The sequence below is a fragment of the Dendrobates tinctorius genome, unplaced genomic scaffold (genome assembly GCF_039654945.1).
Source record: "Dendrobates tinctorius isolate UK_male_01 unplaced genomic scaffold, ASM3965494v1 ptg000165l, whole genome shotgun sequence".
Lineage (NCBI taxonomy): Eukaryota > Metazoa > Chordata > Amphibia > Anura > Dendrobatidae > Dendrobates > Dendrobates tinctorius.
In genome coordinates this window covers 28,413,336-28,438,341 of record NW_027361832.1, presented here as the reverse complement: position 1 = coordinate 28,438,341, position 25,006 = coordinate 28,413,336, and the positions used below count along the sequence as shown (strand labels likewise).

Here is a 25,006-nt window from a genome sequence, read left to right as displayed (position 1 = left end):
AAAAAAACAGTACCGGTGCTATCTGTGTTTGCATGTCCATGTGTAACATACGTGTTTTATTCGTGTGTCACATAAGTGTGACACTTACCGGCACCTGTGAAAAGCAGTACCGTTAGTGCTGTTCCCAGGTGCAGGGTGCTGAATGCAGCTCTCATCTTTTTTGCCTGGTCTCCGTTCGATCAGCATAACCAAGCGACGCTGATGGGAGTTGCAGTCAGCACCCGCTGTATGTATATCATGCATTAAATAAATAAATAAAAAAATGGTGTGGGGTCCCCCCCTTTCTTTTCTTAACCAGCTGAAGGAAAGCCAATGTTAATATTTTGGGAAGGGGCAAATAGCCATAAAGGTTCCCATCATATTAATAACAACTCATGGCTGTTTTCTTAGCCTTTCCTGGTTATTATAGGGGGCCCCCAAAAAAATTACATGGGATCCCCCATATATTTAGTAACCTGCAAAGTCTAAACAGGCCTCTGCAGGCTGATATTAATAGCCTTGGAAGGGGCCATGGATTTTGGCCCCCTCCCAGACTATGAATATCAGCTGCCACAGAAATGGCACATCCATTAGTTGCACCAATTTTGGCTCTTAACCTCCACTCTCCCCACTTGCCCTGATGCGGTGGCAAGTGGGGTAAGAGTTGTGGAGTTGATGTCAGCTTTGTAAAGTAAGCTAACATGAAGCCCAGGGGTTAGTAATGAAGACACCCTCATTACTAACTCGATCATCAAATTTAATAAAGACACAGAGTAAAGTCCTTTAATTGAAATAAACACTCCCTTACGACGATCCAGATGGTTTGGTGAGCAGTGACATCAGTGATTCAACCGCTCACCACGCCTGCCAGAACACGGTGAGTGTGAGAACACGTCTGCCTGTGACCAGTGGTGACAAAAGTAACCCCTTTACCCCCAAGGGTGGTGTGCATGGTAATGACCAGGCCAATTTTTACAGTTCTGACCACTGTCCCTTTATGAGGTAATAACTCTGGAACGCTTCCATGGATCCTGGTGATTCTGGCAATGTTTTCCCGTGACATATTGTACTTCATGTAAATAGTAAAATTTCTTTGATATTACTTGCGTTTATTTGTGGGAAAAAATGGAAATTTGGTGAAAATTTTGAAAATTTCCCAATTTTCCAACTTTGAATTTTCATGCCCTTAAATCACAGAGATACAGTATGTCACATAAAATACTTATTAAGTAACATTTCCCACATATCTACTTTATATCAGCACAATTTTGGAACAAAATTTTTTTTGTTAGGAAGTTTTAAGTGTTAAAAGTTGACCAGCGATTTCTCATTTTTACAACACCATTTTTTTTTAGGGATTACATCACATTTGAAGTCACTTTGAGGGGTCTATATGATAGAAAATACCCAAAAGTGACACCATTCTAAAAAGTGCACTCCTGACGGTACTCAAAACCACATTTAAGAAGTTTGTTAACTCTTCAGGTGCTTCACAGGAATTTTTGGAATGTTTAAAAAAAATGAACATTTAACTTTTTTTCACAAAAAATGTACTTCAGATCCAATTTGTTTTATTTTACCAAGGGTAACCTGAGAAATTGGACCCCAAAAGTTGTGCAATTTGTCCCCATCCCCATATGTGGATGTAAACCATGGTTTTGACGCATGGCAGAGCTCGGAAGGGAAGGAGCGCCATGTGACTTTTCAATGCAAAATTGGCTGGAATTGAGATCAGATGCCATGTTGCGTTTGGAGAGCGCCTGATGTGCCTAAACAGTGGAAACCCCCAATTCTAACTCCAACGATAACTCCAACACACTCCTAACCCTGATCCCAACCTTAACCCTAATCCCAATCGTAACCATAATCATGACTTTAGCCCCAACCCTAACCCTAACTTTAGCCCCAACCTTAACCCCAACCCCAATCCTAACCCTAACCCTAATGGGAAAATGGAAATAAATATTTTTTTTATTTTATTATTTTTCCCTAACTGGGGGGGTGATAAAGGGGGGTTTGATTTACTATTTATAGCGGGTTTTTATAGCGGGTTTTTATGTTTGGCAGCTGTCACACACTAAAAGACGCTTTTTATTGCAAAAAATAGTTTTTGCATCACCACATTTTGAAAGCTATAATTTTTCCATATTATGGCCCACAGAGTCATATGAGATCTTGTTTTTTGTGGGACGAGTTGACATTTTTATTGGTACCATTTTCGGGCACATGACATTTTTTGATCATTTTTTTATTCCGATTTTTGGGAGGCAGAATGAACAAAAACCAACAATTCATGAATTTCTTTTTGGGGGGAGCATTTATACCGTTCCGCATGTGGTAAAATTGATAAGGCAGTTTTATTCTTCAGGTCAGTATGATGACAGCGATACCTCCTTTATATCTTTTTTTATGTTTTGGCGCTTTTATACAATAAAAACTATTTTATATAAAAAATTATTTTGCATCAGTTTATTCTGAGAGCTACAACTTTTTTATTTTTCCGTTTTTTTTCCAGGACAAGATGACTTTTTTAGTGGTACCATTCTTTAAATATCCGTCTTTTTGATCACATGTTATTCCACTTTTTGTTCTGTGGCATGATGATAAAGCATTGTTTTTTTAATGGTGTTCACTAAAGGGGTTAACTAGTGTGACAGTTTTATAGGTCAGGTTGTTACGGTCACGGCGATACCAAATATGTGTAGTTTTATTGTTTAGGTTTTTTAATTTAAATATTTATTTATTGTTGGAAAAAATATTGATTTTTTATTATTTTTTAAAATATTTATACAATTATTTAAAAAATATTTTTATTTAATTCTTGCTTTTACACTTTGTCCCACTATGGGACACTCATTTTGTGCAGGTTGATTGCTTCTATAGCATGCAGATCTGAGCACAACGGTATTTATGTATTTAACACACAATATTCACACACAGTGAGTGCTGATTCCAACTCCCATCAGCATCGCCTGGTCTCAGTGAAGATCAGGTGACAATAATAAGTATAATTCAGCACCTGGCACCTGGGAACAGCGACAACTGTACTGGTTTTTACAGAATGCGGGTACATGTCACTCTGATGACACACAGATGTCATCCGTGTGTCATCAGTGTGCAATTGTACAGCACACATTTCGTGTGGGTTTTTCACATGGACAGACGGTGAGAAACCTGACGTGCACACCACCACTGAATATTTTCGGTCCTTAAAAATGGACTGCATATGGACATAAAAAATGAACGTGATAAGGGGACTTTAGGCTTAGTAAGTATATTAACAATAAATATGCATTTACTGTGCTTTGTGAACAATAATGCGATGCTTGGAAAAGTTATTAATTTCATTATTATTAGGAATGCCCTGTAAGTTGTAATGTGAATCAAGAGTGTCCCCTTTAATTATATCTTTTTTATGCTTATATAGCACTAATGTATGTTGCAGCACTTTACAGATGTTGTCACTAGAGATGAGCGAACTTGTTCGGAAAATGTTCGCCAGTCTCAAATTCGGCACGAACGAAGCACGTTCAGATTCGAGCTCGCTTTCTCAAGCATTTTTACACAAAGTTGGCAAAATTCGGCTACAGTTTGGTAAATCATCACGTTTCCACTAATGCTTTAGTTATTACTTTGACTAGGATAGTGGTGCTATATCAGAGGTCCCCAACCTTTCTGACCTTGAGAGCCACATTCAGCTTAAAGAGAAGGTCGCGAACCACATTCAGCACTGAGAGAGGGTCACATCCAGCTCCCACCTCCCTCAAAGTAGTGTCAACCAATGCCCCATTATAGGTATAATCATAACCAAAGCTTTTCCACATAAATCACTCCAAAGAAGTACCCCCATTCAGTATTCTCTCATCAAGGACTCTCAACAACACACTGTCGCGTCCAGCTTCAAGAACCTCCTCTAATGGGTAGTATCATCCTCCAGCGAGGAGTGAGGAAAGAAGATCCCTGAGAGAGGGATGGAGGAAGGAGGTGCTGCAGCAGTCCTCAGTGACCTGGGTCTGCTGGCACGGGAAAGGAAAGGAGAAAGACATTGAACTGAAACCTGATCTTCCAAAAGAGAGAGAGATTAGTACGGAAAGAAGGAGTAAAAGGGAACAGAGGACGTGGGTTAGGAGAGAACCCTGCGTAGAAGTTCTAAGCGCAAGGCCGGGGCCCGGTCCCCAAGGTTGTATGGATGCTAATGGTCCTGCAGCAGACACGGGTGAAGTAGTGAGCTGTAAATGCACTAGTCCCATCTAAGACTTGGGGCACAACAGCAACTTGGATTGTGAGCCGGGAGTGAGGAGTCCCCGAAGCAGGCTACAGCTGTCTGCCATACAAGTAGAGTTCTTGGGAACATCTGTCAGGAGGAACTCCAGTGTAACTCAGTACTAGGAGATATTCACACTTAAAGGCGCTATAAGAGGAGACGTTCAGAAAGGTACATGTTGGCGGAGCGTTGGAAGGGAGCATTCCATCTTGCCTGGAGGTTGACTGAGTCCCTGACCCGGAGGACACGGCACGGAGGCAGGCACCTGTGTGTACTGCAGACTGTGAGTAAAGCTTTGGAACTACAAGCCCTGGTGTCCTCCATTCATTCTTGCGCCAACGCACCCAGCACCGTTACATCTGGGTACCAGCTTCTACACCGCTTGTGCCTCTCCTCTTCCCCTACATCTACACTGCCCTGGGGCTACAGCTCCACCTGTGGGGAGATTCACCATCTTGGCTGCAACACACCACCAGCCCCAGAGAATCTGCATGCAGCATCGGCCTAACATCTCACTTGCCGAACACCACAGGTGGCGTCACGAACTATTCCATTCACTGCATTCTACCATTCAATTTCCCCCATTAATTGGGCGCCCAGGGCCATGGACCGGGTCACCGCTGCTGTGACACATCCCACCGACACCTGCCCGGTACCGAGTACCCCACAGCCCTGGGAGGGCGACCCACAAGCATGCTGTTCTGTGGTGTGAGGGCAAGAAGAGGAGGAGGGTGACTCTCAGGGTGAGGAGTGTGAGAACAGAGAGATTGACAATAAGGTTGTAGATCCCAATTGGTGTGAACCTAAAGGTATACAGCTGAGTAGCTCAGCAGAAGAGGTGGAGGCGGAGAAAGATGAGATTACATCACGGCTTCCCACACAGAGACAAGAGGTGATGCATCATCAGCCCCAACTCTGGTTGTTGCAGCACTGGTCATGAGTATGGAGTTCACAGGGGCGGCAAGGGTTGCCTAGCTTGAGCATTTTGAGACCGGAAAGAATGATCCAACACACGTTTTCTGTCAAATTTGCAAAAAAAGCCTCAGTAGAGGCAAAAATTGCAATAATTTGACTACAAGCATGACCTGCCATATGTGCGATCAACATGCCTTAGTCTGCGAATCTCACTGCTCTAAAATGCGGACTTGCAGGCCTCACCAACCACCGGCCGTTCCATCAACCCCATCTGCTGCATCTTCCTCCTCCGTCACAATGCCAAGTCTTTTCACAAAGGTCTCTGGCTGCAGAAACTACACTTGTTTATCCCTATAGTCAGGGTGAGTGAGAGCCCATCATGGGCATTATACCTCACTGACTGGTAACTTTGGTGGCTGTGGGGGCAGGAGGTCAAGGGGCTGCTCCACAAGTCTTTGAATCTTCAAGGCATGCAGGACAAACCTCCATATCAAACACTTCCTCCACTGCTTCTTGCTCCTCCACCTCCTCTAGGGCCTCCACCTGTGCCCCAACCTCTCCCTTAATCCAACACGCGTTCCAACAGTGCAGATAGAATCGCTTCCACCTCCATACTGCGCAGCCATGGCTCACCGCAGTCAAGCAGTGTTCAAATTAATATGCCTTGAGGATCACAGTCATACAGCTCAAGAGTAAGAGTTGTTGACAGCTATCCAGGTAGAGTTAGAGCAATGGCTGTCTCCACTGAACCTGGAGACAGGGAAGGCCGTGTGCAATAACGGTGCAAACACGGTGGTGGCCCTACGCCAGGGCAACCTCACATATGTGCCTTGCATGACTCACGTCCTCGCTGTGTGCTCACTTCTGATGATCGTACCCCGCAGGTCATTGACTTGCATCGCTACAGAAGTCTTTCAACCTACCGGCTAACCGTTTGATTTGTGAAGTTTTGATATGGTGAAATTCCACTCTGCACATGTTGCAACGACTGTGGCAACAGCAATGAGCCCTGGTGCAGTATCTCCTTTTGCATAGCCTGGGCCAACAGTCCGGACGTGGAGCAAATCACGCTTGAGGAGTGGGCAAAGATGAAGGACCTCTGCACCCTTCTGCAGTTTTGTAATTGCTACTAAAATGGTTAACGCTGACGATGCCAACATCATCACTATTCCGGTCGTCTACATACTGGAGCACACTTTGAATAGTCTGCGTGAGGAGGTGATGGTCCCAGAGGAAGAGTTGGAAGAAGAGGAGGATGTGGAAGGGATAACAATATTTCATATTTCTGGACAGTCATTGCACAGATGGGTGCCATGGGATGGTGCCTTACAGCGATCAAGGGGCTCATGGTACCAGTCAAACTGTTAGTGAAGATGCACAAACCGAGGAACAAATGGAGGAGGACGAGGTGATGGACGTGCAACAGTCAGGAGATGAAGAGGATAACGATCCTCTCTCTGTTGTCTTTGGTTGGCGGGAGGGGATGGAGGAAGCAACCTTAAATGTTACCCCGCCACCAACACACCATGGACTTGGACCTCATGGAAGTGCCCGACACATGAGCGCCTTCTTGCTGCACTATCTTCAACATGATGCCTGTATTCTTAGGGTTAGAAATAGTGCTACTTATTAGATCCACAGTACAAGATTAAATTTAGCCAGATGCTTATTCCCCTGGAAAGTGATGCGCACACGCTGGAGTATCGAAACACGATTGTAGACAATGTTAAAAACTTTTGTGAGTCATTTCACACATTTTTTAGAACAGCATGTGCATCAGCAGAACAGAGTACAAGTCTGACACATTGTGAACAACTAGAGAGAATGGTGCAGGAGTATCTGGAGCTCAATATCAATGCCATCAGGGGGAGTTTGGACCCTTTTGCATTTTGGTCTTCAAAAATGGAAGAGTGGACTGAGCTCGCCTGTCATGCCCGACAGCCAGCATTCTCTCAGAACGTGAGTTTAGCGCTGCTGGTGGTGTCCTCATGGATAAGCGCACCTGGCTGCCACTTGAAAGTGTACACCACCTAACATTCATCAAAATGAACAAGTCATGGATCTCCAATGACTTCTGCACCCCAATCGCAGTCTGAGCAGACCAGGCGATGGTGTCGTTTTCACTGTCATGCATTGGTCTAGCATTATTGCAGTCTGTGACATCTTTATGGAGTCTTCTGTACCTGCTGTTGCTACTGTTTGCTGATGTTAGAAACATTTTTTTGAAATATGGAGACTACAACTTGGTTCTCCATCTGGTGGGTTGCCTGTGGTGGAAGGTGTTTTAGAGGCCTATTATACTGTTTCTACTCTGTGGAAATGGATGCCACTTTAGTGGTGTGTGACAATTATTTTTTAAAATGTAGAGACTCCAAGTTGGGTCTCCATCTGGAGGGTTGCCTGTGTAATTTGGGCTCCCAACCAGGCAAGCCTGCACTCACTTTCAGTCAACTACCTGTGTTAATTTCCTTAGATTTTTCTACCAAAAGTACTGTATGAAACTGATGTTTGTGCCATCTGAGTGTGCCTGGGGAAAAAAAAATTGAGTTGTTGCATGAGGTACCAGGGTTCCCAGATAAAAAGTCTTACACTGCTACCTTAGCCACCAAGTCTTAATTGAAACTTAAATTTAAAGCTCTAAATGCTGGCCCAGACCCTGATATATCATTCAAGGCATATGACTGACTTCTGCTGAGTCATTATCAAATTTCTACTGTAGGTAAATTGATGCCACATTTCCTATTGTCAGCCCCTAATTTTCAAAAATATTTCTACTCCAAGTTGGGTCTCCTTCATGTGTGGTGCCTTTTGCAGTATGGTTCCCAGACCGGCAGGCTTGCACTTACTTTTAGTCAACTACTAGTGTTACTATCCTTACATTTTTCTAACATTAGTGCTCTACCAAGCTGACACTTGTACCACCTGAGTGGCTGGGAAAAAAAAATGAGCTGTTGCATGAGGTATCAGGGCTTCCACCAAAGAAGGCTTACACCGCTCTCTTAGCCTCCATGTCTTAATTAAAACTTCAATTCCTCACTCTAAATGCTGGCTTAGACTCTGATACAACATGCGGCCTATTGCTGACTGCTGCTGTGAAATTCTAAGATTTCTACTGTGGGTTTATTCATCAGTCAACTACCTGTGTTACTATCCTTAATTTTTTTGACCATTAGCAGTCTACCAAGCTGATATTTATGCCACCTGAATGTGGCTGAGCAAAAAAGAAGTTTGAGCTGTTGCATGAGGTATCGGAGCTCCCAGCACAACCGGCCTACACTGGTCCCTCACCCACCTCGTCTTAATTTAAACTTAAATTCAAAGCTGTAAATGCTGGCCCAGACCCTGATACCACATGCATGGCCCATGGCTGACTGCTGCTGTGCTATTATAAAAGGTTCTACTGTGGGTCAATTGATCGGTCACCTACTTTCCTTAAATTTTTCTACCAATAGTACTCTATGAAATTGTTGTTTGTGCCTCCTGAGTGTGGCTAGGAAACATAAAAAAAATTGTGCTTGCTGTTGCATGAGGTATTCGGGCTCCAAGCAAAGAAGGCTTACACCACTCCCTTAGCCACCACATCTTAATGTAAATGCTGGGCCAGACCCTGATACCTCATGCATGGCCATGGCTGACTGCTGCTGTCCAATTACCAAATTTCTACTGTGGGTCCATTGATGTCTGCTCCTAATTTTAGCTGTTTTGGAAGCTTTTTGTCACCCCTTAAGGTGTTGTGTATACATTTAGTTTGGCCTCCCATTGAGTTTAATGGGGTTTGGGTACATTCGTCGAACCGTTCAGCAAACGTCTAAACGTTCAGCAAATCGAACCGAACTGAACCCTGAAAGGTTAGCTAATTTCTAATTTTCACGCACTGCTTCCCATTGGATCTCACAATCTAAAATTCGTAATTATTTGAATTTTGGATGACAGAGCACTTGTAGGAAACCCATGCAAAGACGAGAAGAACAGTGGGTACGAAAGTATTCAGACCCCTTTAAATTTTTCACTCTTTGTTTCATTGTAACAACGACCCTAAGCACACAGCTACTGTAAAATAACAAAGGAATGGCTTCAGAACAACTTTGTGACCATTTTTGACTGGCCCAGCCAGAGCCCTGACCTAAACCCCATTGAGCATCTCTGGAGAGACCTGAAAATGGCTGTCCACCAATGTTCACCATCCCACCTGACAGAACTGGAGATGATCTGTAAGGAAGAATGGCAGAGGATCCACAAATACAGGTGTGAAAAACTTGTTGAATCATACCCTAAAGGACTCATGGCTGTACTAGCTCAAAAGGTGCTTCTACTCAATACTGAGCAAAGGGTCTGAATACTTACAGTCATATGTTAAAGTTTGGGCACCCCTATTAATGTTAACCTTTTTACTTTATAACAATTTTGGTTTTTGCAACAGCTATTTCAGTTTCATATATCTAATAACTGATGGACTCAGTTATATTTCTGGATTCAAATGAGGTTTATTGTACTAACAGAAAATGTGCAATCTGCATTTAAACAAAATTTGACTGGTGCAAAAGTATGGACACCCTTATCATTTTCTTGATTTGAACACTCCTAACTACTTTTTACTGACTTCCTGAAGCACTAAATTGGTTTTGTAACCTCATTGAGCTTTGAACTTCATAGCCAGGTGCATCAAATCATGAGAAAAGGTATTTAAGGTGGCCACTTGCAAGTAGTTCTCCTATTTGATTCTCCTATGAAGAGTGGCATCATGGGCTCCTCAAAACAACTCTCAAATGATCTGAAAACAAAGATTATTCAACATAGCTTTTCAGGGGAAGGATACAAAAAGTTGTCTCAGAGATTTATCCTGTCAGTTTCCACTGTGAGGAACATAGTTAGGAAATGGAAGAACACAGGTACAGTTCTTGTTAAGCCCAGAAGTGGCAGGCCAAGAAAAATATCAGAAAGGCAGAGTAGAAGAATGGTGAGAAGAGTCAAGGACAATCCACAGACCACCTCCAAAGACCTGCAGCATCATCTTGCTGCAGATGGTGTCACTGTGCTTCGGTCAACAATACAGCGCACTTTGCACAAGGAGAAGCTGTATGGGAGAGTGATGCGAAAGAAGCCGTTTCTGCAAGCACGCCACAAACAGAGTCGCCTGAGGCATGCAAAAGCACATTTGGACAAGCCAGTTACATTTTGGAAGAAGGTCCTGTGGACTGATGAAACAAAGATTGAGTTGTTTGGTCATACAAAAAGGCGTTATGCATGGAGGCTAAAAAACACAGCATTCCAAGAAAAACACTTGCTACCCACAGTAAAATTTGGTGGAGGTTCCATCATGCTTTGGGGCTGTGTGGCCAATGCCGGCACGGGGAATCTTGTTAAAGTTGAGGGTCGCATGGATTCAACTCAGTATCAGCAGATTCTTGACAATAATGTGCAAGAATCAGTGACGAAGTTGAAGTTACGCAGGGGATGGATATTTCAGCAAGACAATGATCCAAAACACCGCTCCAAATCTACTCAGGCATTCATGCAGAGGAACAATTACAATGTTCTGGAATGGCCATACCAGTCCCCAGACCTGAATATCATTGAACATCTGTGGGATGATTTGAAGCGAGCTGTCCATGCTCGGCGACCATCAAACTTAACTGAACTGAAATTGTTTTGTAAACAGGAATGGTCACAAATACCTTCATCCAGGATCCAGGAACTCATTAATAGCTACAGGAAGCAACTAGAGGCTGTTATTTTTGCAAAAGGAGGATCTACGAAATATTAATGTCACTTTTATGTTGAGGTGCCCATACTTTTGCACCGGTTAAATTTTGTTTGAATGCAGATTGCACATTTTCTGTTAGTACAATAAACCTCATTTGAATCCAGAAATATAACTGAGTCCATCAGTTATTAGATATATGAAACTGAAATAGCTGTTGCAAAAACCAAAATTGTTATAAAGAAAAAAGGTTAACATTAATAGGGGTGCCCAGACTTTAACATATGACTGTATTACCATGTGATATTTCAGTTTTTCTTTTTTAATAAATTTGCAAAAATGTCTACATTTCTGTTTCATTCCAGTCAAGATGTGGTGTAGAGTGTACATTAATGAGAAAAAAATGAACTTTTTTAAATTTACCAAATGGCTGCAATGAAACAAAGAGTGAAAAATGTAAAGGGGTCTGAATACTTTCCGTATAGATGGCCTTTGTTAAATATAAACCATCAATTCCAGATCTGTACGAGTCTTAAATGATTATCCTGCTCACCTTAAAAGACAATTATCCCCCCATCCATAATATAGGGATTGATCACTAGAGGAACAATCAATTGCTTTGAGCCCCCAAACAATTCCAACATCAGCATTCTGGAATCCACAGAATGGGGTTCTTCAGTCCCATCCTTTTGGTGAAGAGATGCACATGTTGGGGCTCAGCTCCATTTGCAGGTGGACCCCTGTGATCAGCAAGTCATCCCCTATCAAAGGGACAGGGGAAAATTTACTTTGTTCTGAATAAATCATTAAGGCCCCAATGCACATTAGATAGTTGTCACCAGGTCAATTGTTTAGCCAACTGCTATCTCCCCCAATTCCCACCATATACAGGAATACTCGGGTTGGCTGAGCGCTCCTTTTTTGCTTACATCACATTGATTGAGAGGGCTGTAGTGGGTTCTGCATCCCCTTCATTTAGAGATGAAAGAATCGACGTGCAGGGCCTTTGTCCAGAGGCCATGTCAGTATTTTGTGGCCACAACCTACCTGGCAGAATCCACAACACCTCTCATGATGTGTTGGTCCAAAATCACCATGCCTACTGATCAGAAAAGGCTCTTGGAATTCCAGCGGGCAAGACGTGGATCACAAAGCTCCCGTCCAGCAGCCACGGAATACGGACATGGCCACTTAACTAGGGTCCAGAGAATCGACTCCTCTCTCTTCATTGCATGTCACGTACAGCGCCTCCTTCTGGTCATGGTTGGTATTACTGCTCATCATTTGCTCAGTCCCGTTCAAGTTAATAGCATTGAGCTGAAATACCTGGCAAGGCCATTGCCAAAAGCACAGATCTGTAGCTGGGGAACAGTGAAGGGCATTTGCTGGAGTGATAGAGGTTCATAATGCCTTCAGATAGTCGAAAACATCCATACCAGTAGTTAGATGCCCACTTATCAGATATTGATGGTCTACCTTACATCAAAGCCATCAGTCTTTTACACAGACAACCTTTCTCAAATAGATCAGTCAATGAAAACATTATTCTAAAAATCTCATACTTGGTAAGACGGGTGTACTTACTTTGAAAATCCACATCAGAATCAATGTCCTATACATATTATATTTCCAACTCTTCTCTTATTCTCAATCGTATCTTTTGGCTCAAGGATTTTTGCTGGACATGCACATAAAGTATGTGGTTTTCTGTTTTGCAGGTACTGCTATGTGGATACTTGGTAGCAATGACTGATGTGGAATCTACATATGCAGATTTCATAGCCTCTGGGAGAACGGGAAGAAGAAATGCTATGCATGATATACTTGTCTCCTCTGCAAGCGGGAACACAAGTGACCTGGCTCTAAAGTTATCAGAGCTAGACATAAAGAAGTCAGGTAAGAGAATGACATACACGTGCGTTAGAGAGATCGGATAATAGAAAGTATTTATCACTTATCCTCAGTGTAAGGTGACTGGGACCGCGGGATATCACGGGAATGTTTCCTGTACATAGGTAATAAATGCTGCGTATGCTCCAACCCTTCTAACACTTTTTATTAAACCAGCAGTCTCCATTCTGATGACAGATTTCACGCAATGTAGGGGATTATAAATACTCTAGAGCTCAGTGTATGTGTTATATAAAATGTGTGTAATGCTCAAATCATGTAAAAAAAAATCTATAATACTTTTCTGACCCCTTTCCCATTATAATTCAGTTATTTGTAACCTTAGATCTCTCCTTCCTTCTAATTCACTATGAGCAGCTCATCATGTCTGCGATTCAACACGCCTAGTACATCATCCACCCAGTCGTAGGCATGGGGCCCGATTCATTACAACTTTTATACCAGTATTCTGATGTAAAAGTTTTTGAAAAGTCGCAAATTTTTGGCTTAATTCAAGACTGCGCTAAATTTTTTCGATTTTTGGAGTTTTTTTTTCACACCATTTTTCCCCACCTCCAACAAAGTAGGTATAGCTGAGGTGGGACCAGGGCATGGTGACCGCAGCTTGTTAAATTCATGACGAGCAGCAGATTTCACTATGCCACAAACCTTTCTTCAGTGTGGAATGCAGTAGGATTTGTGGTGAGATGCACACGGAGGAGGCGCAGACCTCTTGTGCGACACTCACAATTTATGAAGAGGCATGCGCTTAGTAAACCCAGAATTACATTTTTAGTGGCTGCTACAACATTGCAATAAAATTAGAAATGAGCGACTTTGCCTTTTTTTAGGGTCGAGTCAGGTTTCATGAAACCCGACTTTCTCAAAAGTCGAGTCGAACGAAATCGGCCGACTATAGGGAAAAGTCGAAGGTCCGACTGAAACACGAAACCCAATGCAAGTCAATGGGGAAGCAAAATCGACAGGGATTGGAGGACAGTAAACACACCTACATGCCGGACCGCTTTTTTAAAAGTGCGCAAAAACTCTCTCTCTCCCCCCGGACGCTGCACATGTCATCTCGTTGCCCACAGTGTACGTCCTTGCTCAGAGGCTGAAAAAAGTCAAGTGCAAGCATTCTGAGAAATCCGACTTTGGTGCTCGTTTTGCCGACCGCATGGCCGACTTCATGCTGTGGTCGGGTTTCGGTCGGCGAAACCCGACTTTGCCGTAAGTCGGCGACTTATGAAACTGGCCGACCTGTTTCGCTCAACTCTAAATAAAATGCAATAAGAGGCGATCAAAACATTGTATCTATCCCATAATGGTGTCAGCGCAGGGCAGAAAAAATAAGCCCTCACCCAGTCCCCAGATCCCTTTTTTTTTATAAATTTCTGAATTTATTTTCCCCACTTATATAAAGAAAAACTCTATCAAATTCAAAGAAGCTTTATTGTCAGGAATACACATTAGTTTTGCCAAAGTAAGTGTACAATAGGGATAGTGACTATGGTGATGATGGATAGGGACTGCAGGAATGATGGATGAGACACATCCATAGTTTGGGCTTCTCTGAGAAGTGTCACCTTGCCGTGGTTGATGGGCACACGCGAATCGGCCAATTTATGCGCTAAGAACCTTCGCTTTTCTTATAAGTACATCTTTCTGGGGGACAATGCGGTTGGAAGTTATTTCCATTGACACTACATGTCTTGGCATTCACAGAGTGTTTTGGGGCTTTTTTATACATATTTTGCAGTCATTACAGCTTGCACCTATTCACACTTAGGAGGTGCTGGTCAGGGTTTTTTTGTCTATCTATCTATCTATCTATCTATCTATCTATCTATTTCCCTCCCACTATCTTTATATCTGCTCCTACAGTTCACATCAGCAGGTAGGATGTAAAGGACTAAAGTAAGTCATGTTTTCTCATGCCTAAAGATAATTAGAATTCAGGATATTTCGGTGGTAATTGGATGTAGACTGTAACAGGATGATTTTGATGAATACCGTAAGTGGTGACCATTCACAGATTCTCTATTTAATGGGTAAATGACTGCATTTATGAAATTAAAAGCTAAACTGTGTTACATAAAATAGGTTAAAGTGCAAAATACTTAGCCTCAACCTTAAAAAAAATATTTTAAATATTTTAAGGAAATTAAATGGCTTTATTGAAAATCTAATACCATAAATTGAAAATACATCCCAATTGGTAGTGAATTATAAAAAAAAAAAATATCAAAAAATAACAAAAAAAAATAAATATAGAATTCACACATGAAATTCTACTTCTTGGTCACAGTGACCAGTATGTATTGTCAGTTATCCACGGGCAGAGAGGTGGGTTGCACTTTCACACTCACTTTCTTCTTAATAAGATATGTAAGATTAGAAACGCACATTTTGAAATGAAAGATTGACCTTCGTGATAAGTACGGGGTAAAGTATACAAACAGGTGTCGAGTACGTTGTTGGAATCGAAGCCCATGGGTTAGGAAACCCAAATTAATGAAGCGGCATTAGATATCAGTTGGTGAAAGTATGATAGAAGTATGAGATCACTATCAAGTACGGACTGCGGACAAGAGAAGAGGAAGGGGGCGAAGCAGCTGTTACTGGTTAATTACGTGCAAAATAGAATATGAAGATTGATAAAATGGTGCAGATCGGGTCTCCAATCACACATGTTTTATTGGCCACAGCCATACACAGTCCTATTCACAATTCCAATCACAATTTTATCAGAGGAGCTGTTCCTTAAAAGGGGTTCTCCATTGAAAACAAATGATCACCCACCCACAGGATAAGTAATAACTTAATAATCAATGGGGCCCACACTGATCAGCAGAAGTTTTATCCCCAGCAGGAAACATGAATCTCAGTTCCAAAATGGTATGGCAGGTCGGACACCCAACCACAGCTCCATTCATTCTCTATGTGGCTGTCAAAAAAGCAGAACAGAGCAGTAGTCAATAGGGAGTGAATGCATCAGCGGGTGAGCGAGCGCACTGCCACTCCATACTAATGGATATAAAAGTTTGCTGTCTTGCCAATCGGTGCAGGTCCCAGTGGTCGGTCACCCATTGATCAACAATCTATCGCCTATCCTGTGAAAAGATGCAGAAAGAGACATGTACAGTAGTGTAACTTTGTCATCTCTTTTGGCCGCTATAAGATGCGGCCACCACCTTCCAGGGCTTATCTACAGCATTCTATAATGCTGTAGGTAAGCCCCCGGTCCGACCTACAAGATAAGAAAAATAAGTTTTATTATATTCACCCGGGGAGGTTGGTCCGATGCAGTCTGGTCCAATTGGTGTCGCAGGTCTGGGTCCGGGGCCTCCTATCTTCTTGCAATGCCGTCTTCCTGCTTGCATAATCACTCCCAAGCATCGCGCTCCTGCGTAGGTGTACTTCTCTGCCCTGATAAGGGTAGAGCAAAGTACTAAAAACCTCAAAAAGAGGAAAAAAAAAAAATCCTCCAAAAAATTCAGTTACAAACCAGACAGGCCCAAATGCATCTGCACTAATACAGGGTGCAGCGGACCCAAGTAAAATGGCAGCTGCACAGGTGCATAAATACCAAATGAAACAGCCAGCCTACAATCAGGGATTGGCCGTGTGGTACACCAGTGCAGAAGAAATAATCCGCATGTGGCAGTGTTAACACAGGGAATGCAGGGCTTCTGGCTCACAACCTCTTAGTAACACCATATAGGGGGCTGCCCAGTACCAACTAGAATGCATCCCATGTGAACAGAGGCCACAAGTTTGCAGAACCATTTGGGCCCAACTGCACCCTGGAAAAAATATAAAAAGTGCACAAAAAACATAGCATTATATGTAAGGTATTGGTTGATATTAAGGCCTTAATACGGAAGCTGACAAACTGCGTCAAAGTTCCTTACACTTGTCAGTCCCTACTCTAATATAAAAACCTCAAAAAGAGGAAAAAAAAAATCCTCCAAAAAATTCAGTTACAAACCAGACAGGCCCAAATGCATCTGCACTAATACAGGGTGCAGCGGACCCAAGTAAAATGGCAGCTGCACAGGTGCATAAATACCAAATGAAACAGCCAGCCTACAATCAGGGATTGGCCGTGTGGTACACCAGTGCAGAAGAAATAATCCGCATGTGGCAGTGTTAACACAGGGAATGCAGGGCTTCTGGCTCACAACCTCTTAGTAACACCATATAGGGGGGCTGCCCAGTACCAACTAGAATGCATCCCATGTGAACAGAGGCCACAAGTTTGCAGAACCATTTGGGCCCAACTGCACCCTGGAAAAAATATAAAAAGTGCACAAAAAACATAGCATTATATGTAAGGTATTGGTTGATATTAAGGCCTTAATACGGAAGCTGACAAACTGCGTCAAAGTTCCTTACACTTGTCAGTCCCTACTCTAATATAAAAACCTCAAAAAGAGGAAAAAAAAAATCCTCCAAAAAATTCAGTTACAAACCAGACAGGCCCAAATGCATCTGCACTAATCCAGGGTGCAACCAATACCTACCATGAGCCCAAACAGTGGTTTACCCCCACATATGTGGCATCAGCGTACTCAGGACAAATTGCACAATAACGTTTGGGGTCCTGTTTCCCTTGGGAAAATAAAAATTGGGGGTGAAAAGATTATTTTTGTGGAAAAAAAGATCTTTTAATTGTACGGCTGTACGTCATAAACTTCTGTGAAGCCCTTGGGGGTTCAAAGTTCTCACCAGACATCTAGATAAGTTCCGTGGGGGGTATAGTTTCCAAAATGGGGTCACTTGTGGCAGGTTTCCACTGTTTAGGCAAATCAGGGGCTCTCCAAACGCGACATGGCATCCGATCTCAATTCCAGCCAATTTTGCGTTGAAAAAGTCAAACGGCGCTCCTTCCATTCTGAGCTCTGCCATGTGCCGAAACAGTGGTTCCCCCCACATATCAGGTATCAGCGTACTCAGGACAAATTGCACAATGACTTTTGCAGTCCAGTTTCTCCTGTTACCCTTGGTAAAATGAAATAATTGGACCTGAATTAATTTTTAAAAAAAAAAAGTTAAACGTTCATTTTTTTTTAACATTCAAAAAATTCCTGTGAAGCACCTGTTGGGTTAATAAACTTCTTGAATGTGGTTTTGAGCACCTTGATGGGTGCAGTTTTTAGAATGGTGACACTTTTGGGTATTTTCTATCATATAGACCCCTCAAAGTGGCTTCAAATGTGATGTGGTCCGTAAAAATAAAATGGTGTTGTAAAAATGAGAAATCGCTGGTCAACTTTTAACCCTTATAACTTCCTAACGAAAAAAAAAATTGGGGTTCCAAAATTGTGCTGCTGTAAAGTAAACATGTGGGAAATGTTGCTTATTAAAGTTTTTTGTGTGCCATATCTCTGTGATTTAAGGGCATAAAAATTCAAAGTTAGAAAATTGCGAAATTTTCCAAATTTTTGGAAAATTTCCATTTTTTCACAAATAAACGCAAGTTATATCAATTAAATTTTACCACTATCATGAAGTACAATATGTCACGAGAAAAACAATGTCAGAATCACCGGGATCCATGGAAGCGTTCCAGAGTTATGGCCTCATAAATGGACAGTGGTCAGAATTGTAAAAATTGCCCATTAACGTGCAAACCACCCTTGGGGGTAAAGGGGTTAAAGTTCTTTTAATAATAATGTCAAAAAAAGTGAATGATTTGAATCACTCAATATTTTTATTCTTAATTCCAGAAGATGATGAAAATGAACAGACAACTCCTAGTGAGAAACCTACAGACGAGCAAAGTCAAGCGCCAAAGCAGGAGAGCTAATATCTGTGGTGTCTGACACACAAACGCGCCAAACCTCCAAGCAATATGAAGTTATGTAGTGCGGCAAGAGAAGGAATCGGCCTGGAGGTCACAAACGACTGGAAAAAATCTAAGAAATTGCAAGCAGCAGAGATCGTTGAAGGGCCTTTTCCCAATTTCTTCATAAGCAATGGCTGAGATATTTAGGGTGCAGTTAGCTACTTGAGATTTTTAGGAAACACCAGTGGGGGCAGCCACAGAAATACTCATTGTGGTTTATGAAACCCTCAAAGGATTTCTGTGCTGTTGTAATGGCTTCCATGATTTATAGCTCAACTAATTATCTAGCCGTCCCGATCACAGAAAAATAACGTAAAAATGACGATACATTAAGTTATAAACTTTGTAGTAGTGTTTTAATAGCTTTTTATGTTTGAATGTTTTGTATGGCACACTTTAATATTTTATACTGCCCCGTCATGAACGCGCACTTGTGAACGAACTGGTGGCCTCACACACAAAGGGCTGATTTGTGTTATTTTTATTCTTTTTTAGGTTTTTATCTTTTTTTTTGTCATAAACATATTAATTATATTTTCACCCCCAAACTCAGAACATTTCATTGGTACAATAGCTCTGGTAATAAAAGAGCGCTGAGCCGATAATGATGCACTGCGTTTAGTAACCAATGAAGTCACGGTGTTATGTATTTGTCAGCGCGTAACTCACTAGGACTTGGATATCACTATTGTCACTACTTACGGCAAATCGGAATTTTCACAGTACAAATGTACACAAGGATAAAAGTTTCATTCACTGATAGTGTCACTTTTTTTTATCTTCTAAGACTCATTTGAGACAGGTTTGTTGTAGCAGGGAGCGGAGCACTAAGGGTTGGAGAATAGGAATGCACTGAGGAAGAGTGTGGCGCTAGCTGGTCACACCCATTCCTTCCAAAATTACTACCTATTTCTAACACTCTTCTGGTTACGACTGTAATAGTGCACTTTTTAATGTTTGTACATTTTACTAATTAATTCTGTGGTTGTTTATCAGTTATAACCAATAAAGTTTAACCAAATATCTTGGACTGTGTTTTCCTAGCAAATGGCAATAATTCGGTGCGAGGGGTGGGGGCACTGAAAAAACTAAAACGTGTTTTTATTGAAACCACCACTGAAGGTAAGTGCACGTTCACCATAAAGCAGCGACCTGGCCATTCCTCACCCTTATTTTATATATATATAGTAAGGATCGGTACTCAGCTCTTGAGGTAGGCACAGGAGGCGGTTTACATGCAATAGTCCAGGCAAGTTTATTTCACCTCATAAACCACTCGGGAAGGCAAAACAAGACAGAGCCTTTTCTGGCACAAAGTGAAAATAAATAGTCTATGTGGTATTGCGGGTCCGCCTGCTCCGGTCAGTGCCTTTAACGACACACACAGACGGTAAACATGAAGTGCAGGAAAATAGTCCATAGAGCACTGAGGGTCCGCCCGATCAGGTCAGTGTTTTTGACAACACACACTGGAGGTCTCCTCACCTCCAACCACAGTCACTGAATGAGACACTCTGCCTCCATTTTATCTGCCAAACCACACCCCTGGGGTTGGGATACGTGAGCGGTCATTCCCACCCATCTCTTATGACCGCTCATAAAGCCCGGCCCTGGAATGGCCCCAAAACAACTCTCTCAGCACCATAGGTGCTGGAGCATACATCCGAGTTCACATCACGGCAGCTAACAGCCGCAATGACACATATCTCCCCTCCAGGATTTGTCCGGTGGTCATCTTACAATATACATATAATCTATATATTGGATCAGGCAGCATGTATCATCTGTCAGGATCCCTTTAAGCATAATTGTGTTCCAGATCATCATTGTTCTATGAGTAGAAGCAGCGAAGAAAGGAGAACTGCAAATAGTTATTTGCAATGTAACATTCATCGGCAGTGCCATCTAGTGGTGAAAGAGAAAAAGACACATGCAATTTACTGCATTTGATATAAGATTAGTAGAGGTGATAAAAAAGATATCATAGTGGTTTCATCCTGAAGAAGAGGTTTGAAAACCTTGAAACGCATTGACACAATAAACTGCATTCATGCTTCACTTTTGTGTGTGATTGTGCCTCGGGCAGGGCGGATTCTGAACCACTGTCTTCCTCATTCATCGCATCAGGTCCCCATTAAGGGGATTTTCAACTTTCAGGAACGTGAACACCAATTTATAAAGAATTCCAAAAATAACAAACAGAGCAAGTAGTACTCCTCTCCGAGCTCAACACCAGCTCCCCGCCTGTTTTGGCTGAAGCAGTGACATCTTGTCGACGACGTGCACCATGACACACTGTGACGGTCTTCGCTAAGGAAGGGGGTCTTCAAACTGTCCCTAAAACTGTGATCATAACTAGAGTTGAGCGAATCTTTGGTTCCCTGCTTATTTGGCAAGTTATAGCGCTTGCCGAATAAGCTGGAGAGGGAACGCGGCTTCCTGGGTCGCTCCGGCCGATCAGCTGATCGCCGCCGCAGCTGCATGTGTCACAACTGTGTCAGTTAGGACACACAGGCTCTACATCTACATGCATGTGCTGTGACTGTCACACAGCCTTGACACATGCAGCTGTGGAACCAAACAGCTGATCAGCCGGAACGATCCAGGAAGCCACGTTCCCTCTCCAGCTTATTCAGTAAGCACTATAGCTTGCCGAATATGCGGGGAACTGAAGATATTCACTCAACTCTAATCATAACTATCCCTGTCCTGGGGGTACTCTTAAAGATAGAGAGGCCTGAGTCTCTGACCTTACTGTGCTCCTTTAACCCCTTTCTGCCATGAGACGTACTATCCCGTCCATGTGCCCTGGGACTTAATTCCCAGGGACGGGATAGTACGTCATGGCATTTAATGCGACATCGCGACTTCAGTCGCAATGATCGCATTAAAATTCCGACGCCATCCTACCTTATGGTAGATGGCCTCGGCATCCAGGGGTCTGTCGCTGCCCTCCCTTCCTCCCGATCGCTGTGATTGGCTGCTGAAATCGAAACAGCCAATCACAGCGCTTCTCATTGTTTCAGCCAATCGGCGCGGCTGAAACAATGATGTGCTAGGCTGGGATTGAGTGCCGATGTACTCGATCCTGGATCCGATGCCTGGCAACGCCAGGCACCGGCAAAACCCCCCCGGATTGGCGCGACCGCCGATCGCATCGATTGCGCCAATCGCAGGGCAGAACGGCGCTATAGCCAGTATCGGTACGGATCGGTGCTGTGTTAGCACCGATCCTAGGCAGGGACCTGATACAGGCCCAGTAGGGCCTGCAGGAGCTGGTTGGCGCGAACGATTAGATCGGCGATCGCGCCAACCACAGGGCACAGCAGCTGTCACTCTGTGACCGCTCTGTGCCCTCCTGATGACCTGGGTATGACCTGCCTTTGAATCGGAGCTGTGAGCTCCGATCCTAGGTGGTTGCCATGGTCACCAGGCAGTGCAGGGATTGGTGGATCGATATTATCATTCGATCCCACCAATGGCAGGTCACAGCAGCGATGTGACCGCTCTGTGACCTGCCCCTGACCTGCATGTGACCTGTATGACAGCTCTGCAGGGGTCCTCACACTAGCTGAGGATTCCCTAGAGAGCGGTCATACGTCTGGATCTCCTGGTGTGCTGGGTATTGTGGTGCCACAGCAGCTTGTAGCATCACAATACCTGCAGAAGAAAGAAAACCCTACAACTGTAAGTATTGCCTGATCCCTGCCCAATCTAGCTTCACCCCCCAATCTAGCTTCATCCCCCCCAATTCCCCTTCCCCCTACCCCCTCTTTTTACCCCCCTCCACCCTCCCTTTGCGCCACCTCCGTGCGCACATTTAGCAGCCGCCGAGCGTTGATTGGTGACGTAGTTCACCAATCAACACTCTTGCTTGCTTTTTGTCTCTAAGCCCCCTTTGCGCCAGCTCCGTATTCGCATCCTACAGCCACCAAACTTTGATAAGTTGACATAGTTCACTTATCATAGCTTGTGCTTGCTGATTTCCTTTTTTTTTTTTTCACCCCCTCTTTGCGCCACCTGACTACAAGCGTAAGTGCTAATCCCTGTCCGATCTCTCTTCATCCCCACCCTTCCCCCTCTTTTTACCCCATCAATCCCCCTTTGCGTCGCCTCTGTGCCCACATTTAGCAGCCCCCTTTGCGCCACTCCGTATTCGCATCCCACAGCCGCCAAACTGTGATAAGTGACATAGTTCACTTATCATAGCTTGTGCCTGCTGATTTCCTTTTTTTTCACCCCCTCTTTGCGCCACCTAACTACAAGTGTAAGTGCTAATCCCTGATCCCTGTCCGATCTTTCTTCATCCCCCTTCCCCCACTTTTTACCCCCTCCATCCCCCTTTGCACTGCCTCTGTGCGCACATTTAGCAGCCCCCTTAGCGCCAACTCCTTATTCGCATCGCACAGCCGCCAAACTGTGATAAGTGACATAGTTCACTTATCAGAGCTTGTGCCTGCTGATTTCCTTTTTTTCACCCCCCCTTGCACCACACCTGTACGCACACCCAGCAGCCGCCACTGAACTTTGATAAGTGACACCGTTCACTTATCAGAGCTAGGGCCTGCTGTTTTAGACTTTTCTTTTCACAGGTATTTTTCTCCCCATTTCCTTTTTTCTTTTAGCTTTTTCTTTACAGGATAGTGTGCACCAATCACTAGCTCCCCCCACACCTACACATAGTTGTAAATAAAGTACACCCAAGCACCACTTTCACAAAAAATGTCCCGTCCATCGCGTTCGTCCCAACAGCGCTATTTAATGGAGGAGGCATATTCTTACCTTGCCTCCGACACTGATAGCGAGGATGACGATCCGACTTTTCTTTATTTTTCGGATTCTTCATCCTCTTCCTCTTCCCCCTCCTCATCTTCCTCCTCGGGTCCTGCGGAACCGCCACGCAGACGCTCCAGGACAGAAGATGAGGCAGCGCCCACCATGCCCGAAGCTGATTCAGTAGACCATGTATGGACTTCGCCCCACGAAAATTACGAGCCACTGATTCCTGATTTTGTGGCAGAATCAGGAATCAAGTTTGATACCACCGGCCTCACAGAAATAGACTTTTTCAAAGTCTTTTTCTCTGAGGATTTTGTTAACCTCATGGTGGAGCAAACTAATTTGTACGCTCGTCAATTTTTGGCGGAAAACCCGATTTCAACATATTCCAACTGGTCTCCTGTGGACGCAGTTGAAATGAGGCAGTTTTGGGGCCTGGTCCTCCACATGGGGATACTGAAGAAGCCGGAAATTCGGCAATATTGGAGTGTTGATATTTTATACAACACTCCAGTGTTCCGAATGGTCATGGTCCGGACTCGTTTTGAGGCCATCCACAAGTTTCTGCATTATACCGATAATGCACTGTGTCCCGCACGAGATGACCCCAACTTTGACCGTCTGTTCAAAGTTCGGCCGGTCATCGAACACTTCAACAAAAAGTTTGCTGAAGTGTACGTGCCTCAAAGGAACATCAGCGTGGATGAGTCCTTGGTCCATTTCAAGGGAAGGCTCAGATTCCGTCAATACATGCCCAGTAAGAGGGCCAGGTACGGAATCAAATTCTACAAACTTTGTGAGAGTACCTCAGGGTACACTCACAGGTTTAGAGTCTACGAAGGAAAGGACACCAGGATTGAACCCCCTGAGTGTCCCCCTGTCCTGGGAATGAGTGGGAAAATTGTGTGGGATTTGATTCACCCACTGCTGGATAAAGGTTATCACCTCTACACTGATAACTTTTATACCAGCATCCCACTCTACAAATCCCTCTCTGCGTGAGGTACCGCAGCCTGCGGTACTGTCCGCAAAAATCAGAGAGGCATTCCGAAGACGCTACTTGGGCAGATGCTCAGAAAAGGTGAGAGCAGAGCCCAATGTAGCGACCACCTGATGGTGGTCAAGTACAAGGACAAGAGGGATGTCCATCTCTTGACCACCATACACGGTGATGGCAGCACCCTCTGCACTGTACGGGGTACCTCCACACAGGTCAGAAAACCGACCTGTGTAGTGGGGTACAACAAAAACATGGGGGGCGTTGATCTCTCCGATCAATACCTCCAACCGTACAATGCTCTCAGAAAGGCAAGGGCGTGGTACAAAAAGCTGGCCGTGCACATCGTACAAATGGCAATGCTCAACGCATTCCAGCTGTCACAATGTGCACACCCCACCGATACGTCGTACCTTCATTTCCAGGAGGTAGTGGTTAAGGCCCTGATTTTTGGCGCTCAGGAAGGAGCGGGTCCCAGTACTTCCGGAACTGAAGGTGCTCGTATTGTACCAGGTCAGCATTTTCCAGGGGTGGTCCCGCCAACTGGTAGAAAAGGTAAGCCGCAAAAAAGGTGCCGAGTGTGTTACAAAAAGGGAATACGCAAGGACACCATTTACCATTGCGACACCT

At 43.7% G+C, this 25,006-nt stretch overlaps 1 protein-coding gene across 4 annotated transcripts in view; it reads left to right on the top strand.

Annotated features, from left to right (window-relative positions):
- The window catches only part of PKIA (cAMP-dependent protein kinase inhibitor alpha), a 59,317-nt gene extending 39,694 nt beyond the window's left edge, over nucleotides 1-19,623 (top strand). For 3 of the 4 annotated variants that reach the window (XM_073550618.1, XM_073550615.1, XM_073550617.1), the window contains exons 2-3: nucleotides 12,578-12,755; nucleotides 18,482-19,623. In XM_073550618.1, the coding sequence (XP_073406719.1) occupies nucleotides 12,605-12,755; nucleotides 18,482-18,561 (231 nt within the window). In that variant the 5' untranslated portion in view covers nucleotides 12,578-12,604 and the 3' untranslated portion in view covers nucleotides 18,562-19,623. The remainder of the gene's footprint in view (nucleotides 1-12,577; nucleotides 12,756-18,481) is intronic. The other variant, XM_073550616.1, reaches the window with a different exon arrangement.
- The last annotated feature ends 5,383 nt before the right edge of the window (nucleotides 19,624-25,006 follow it).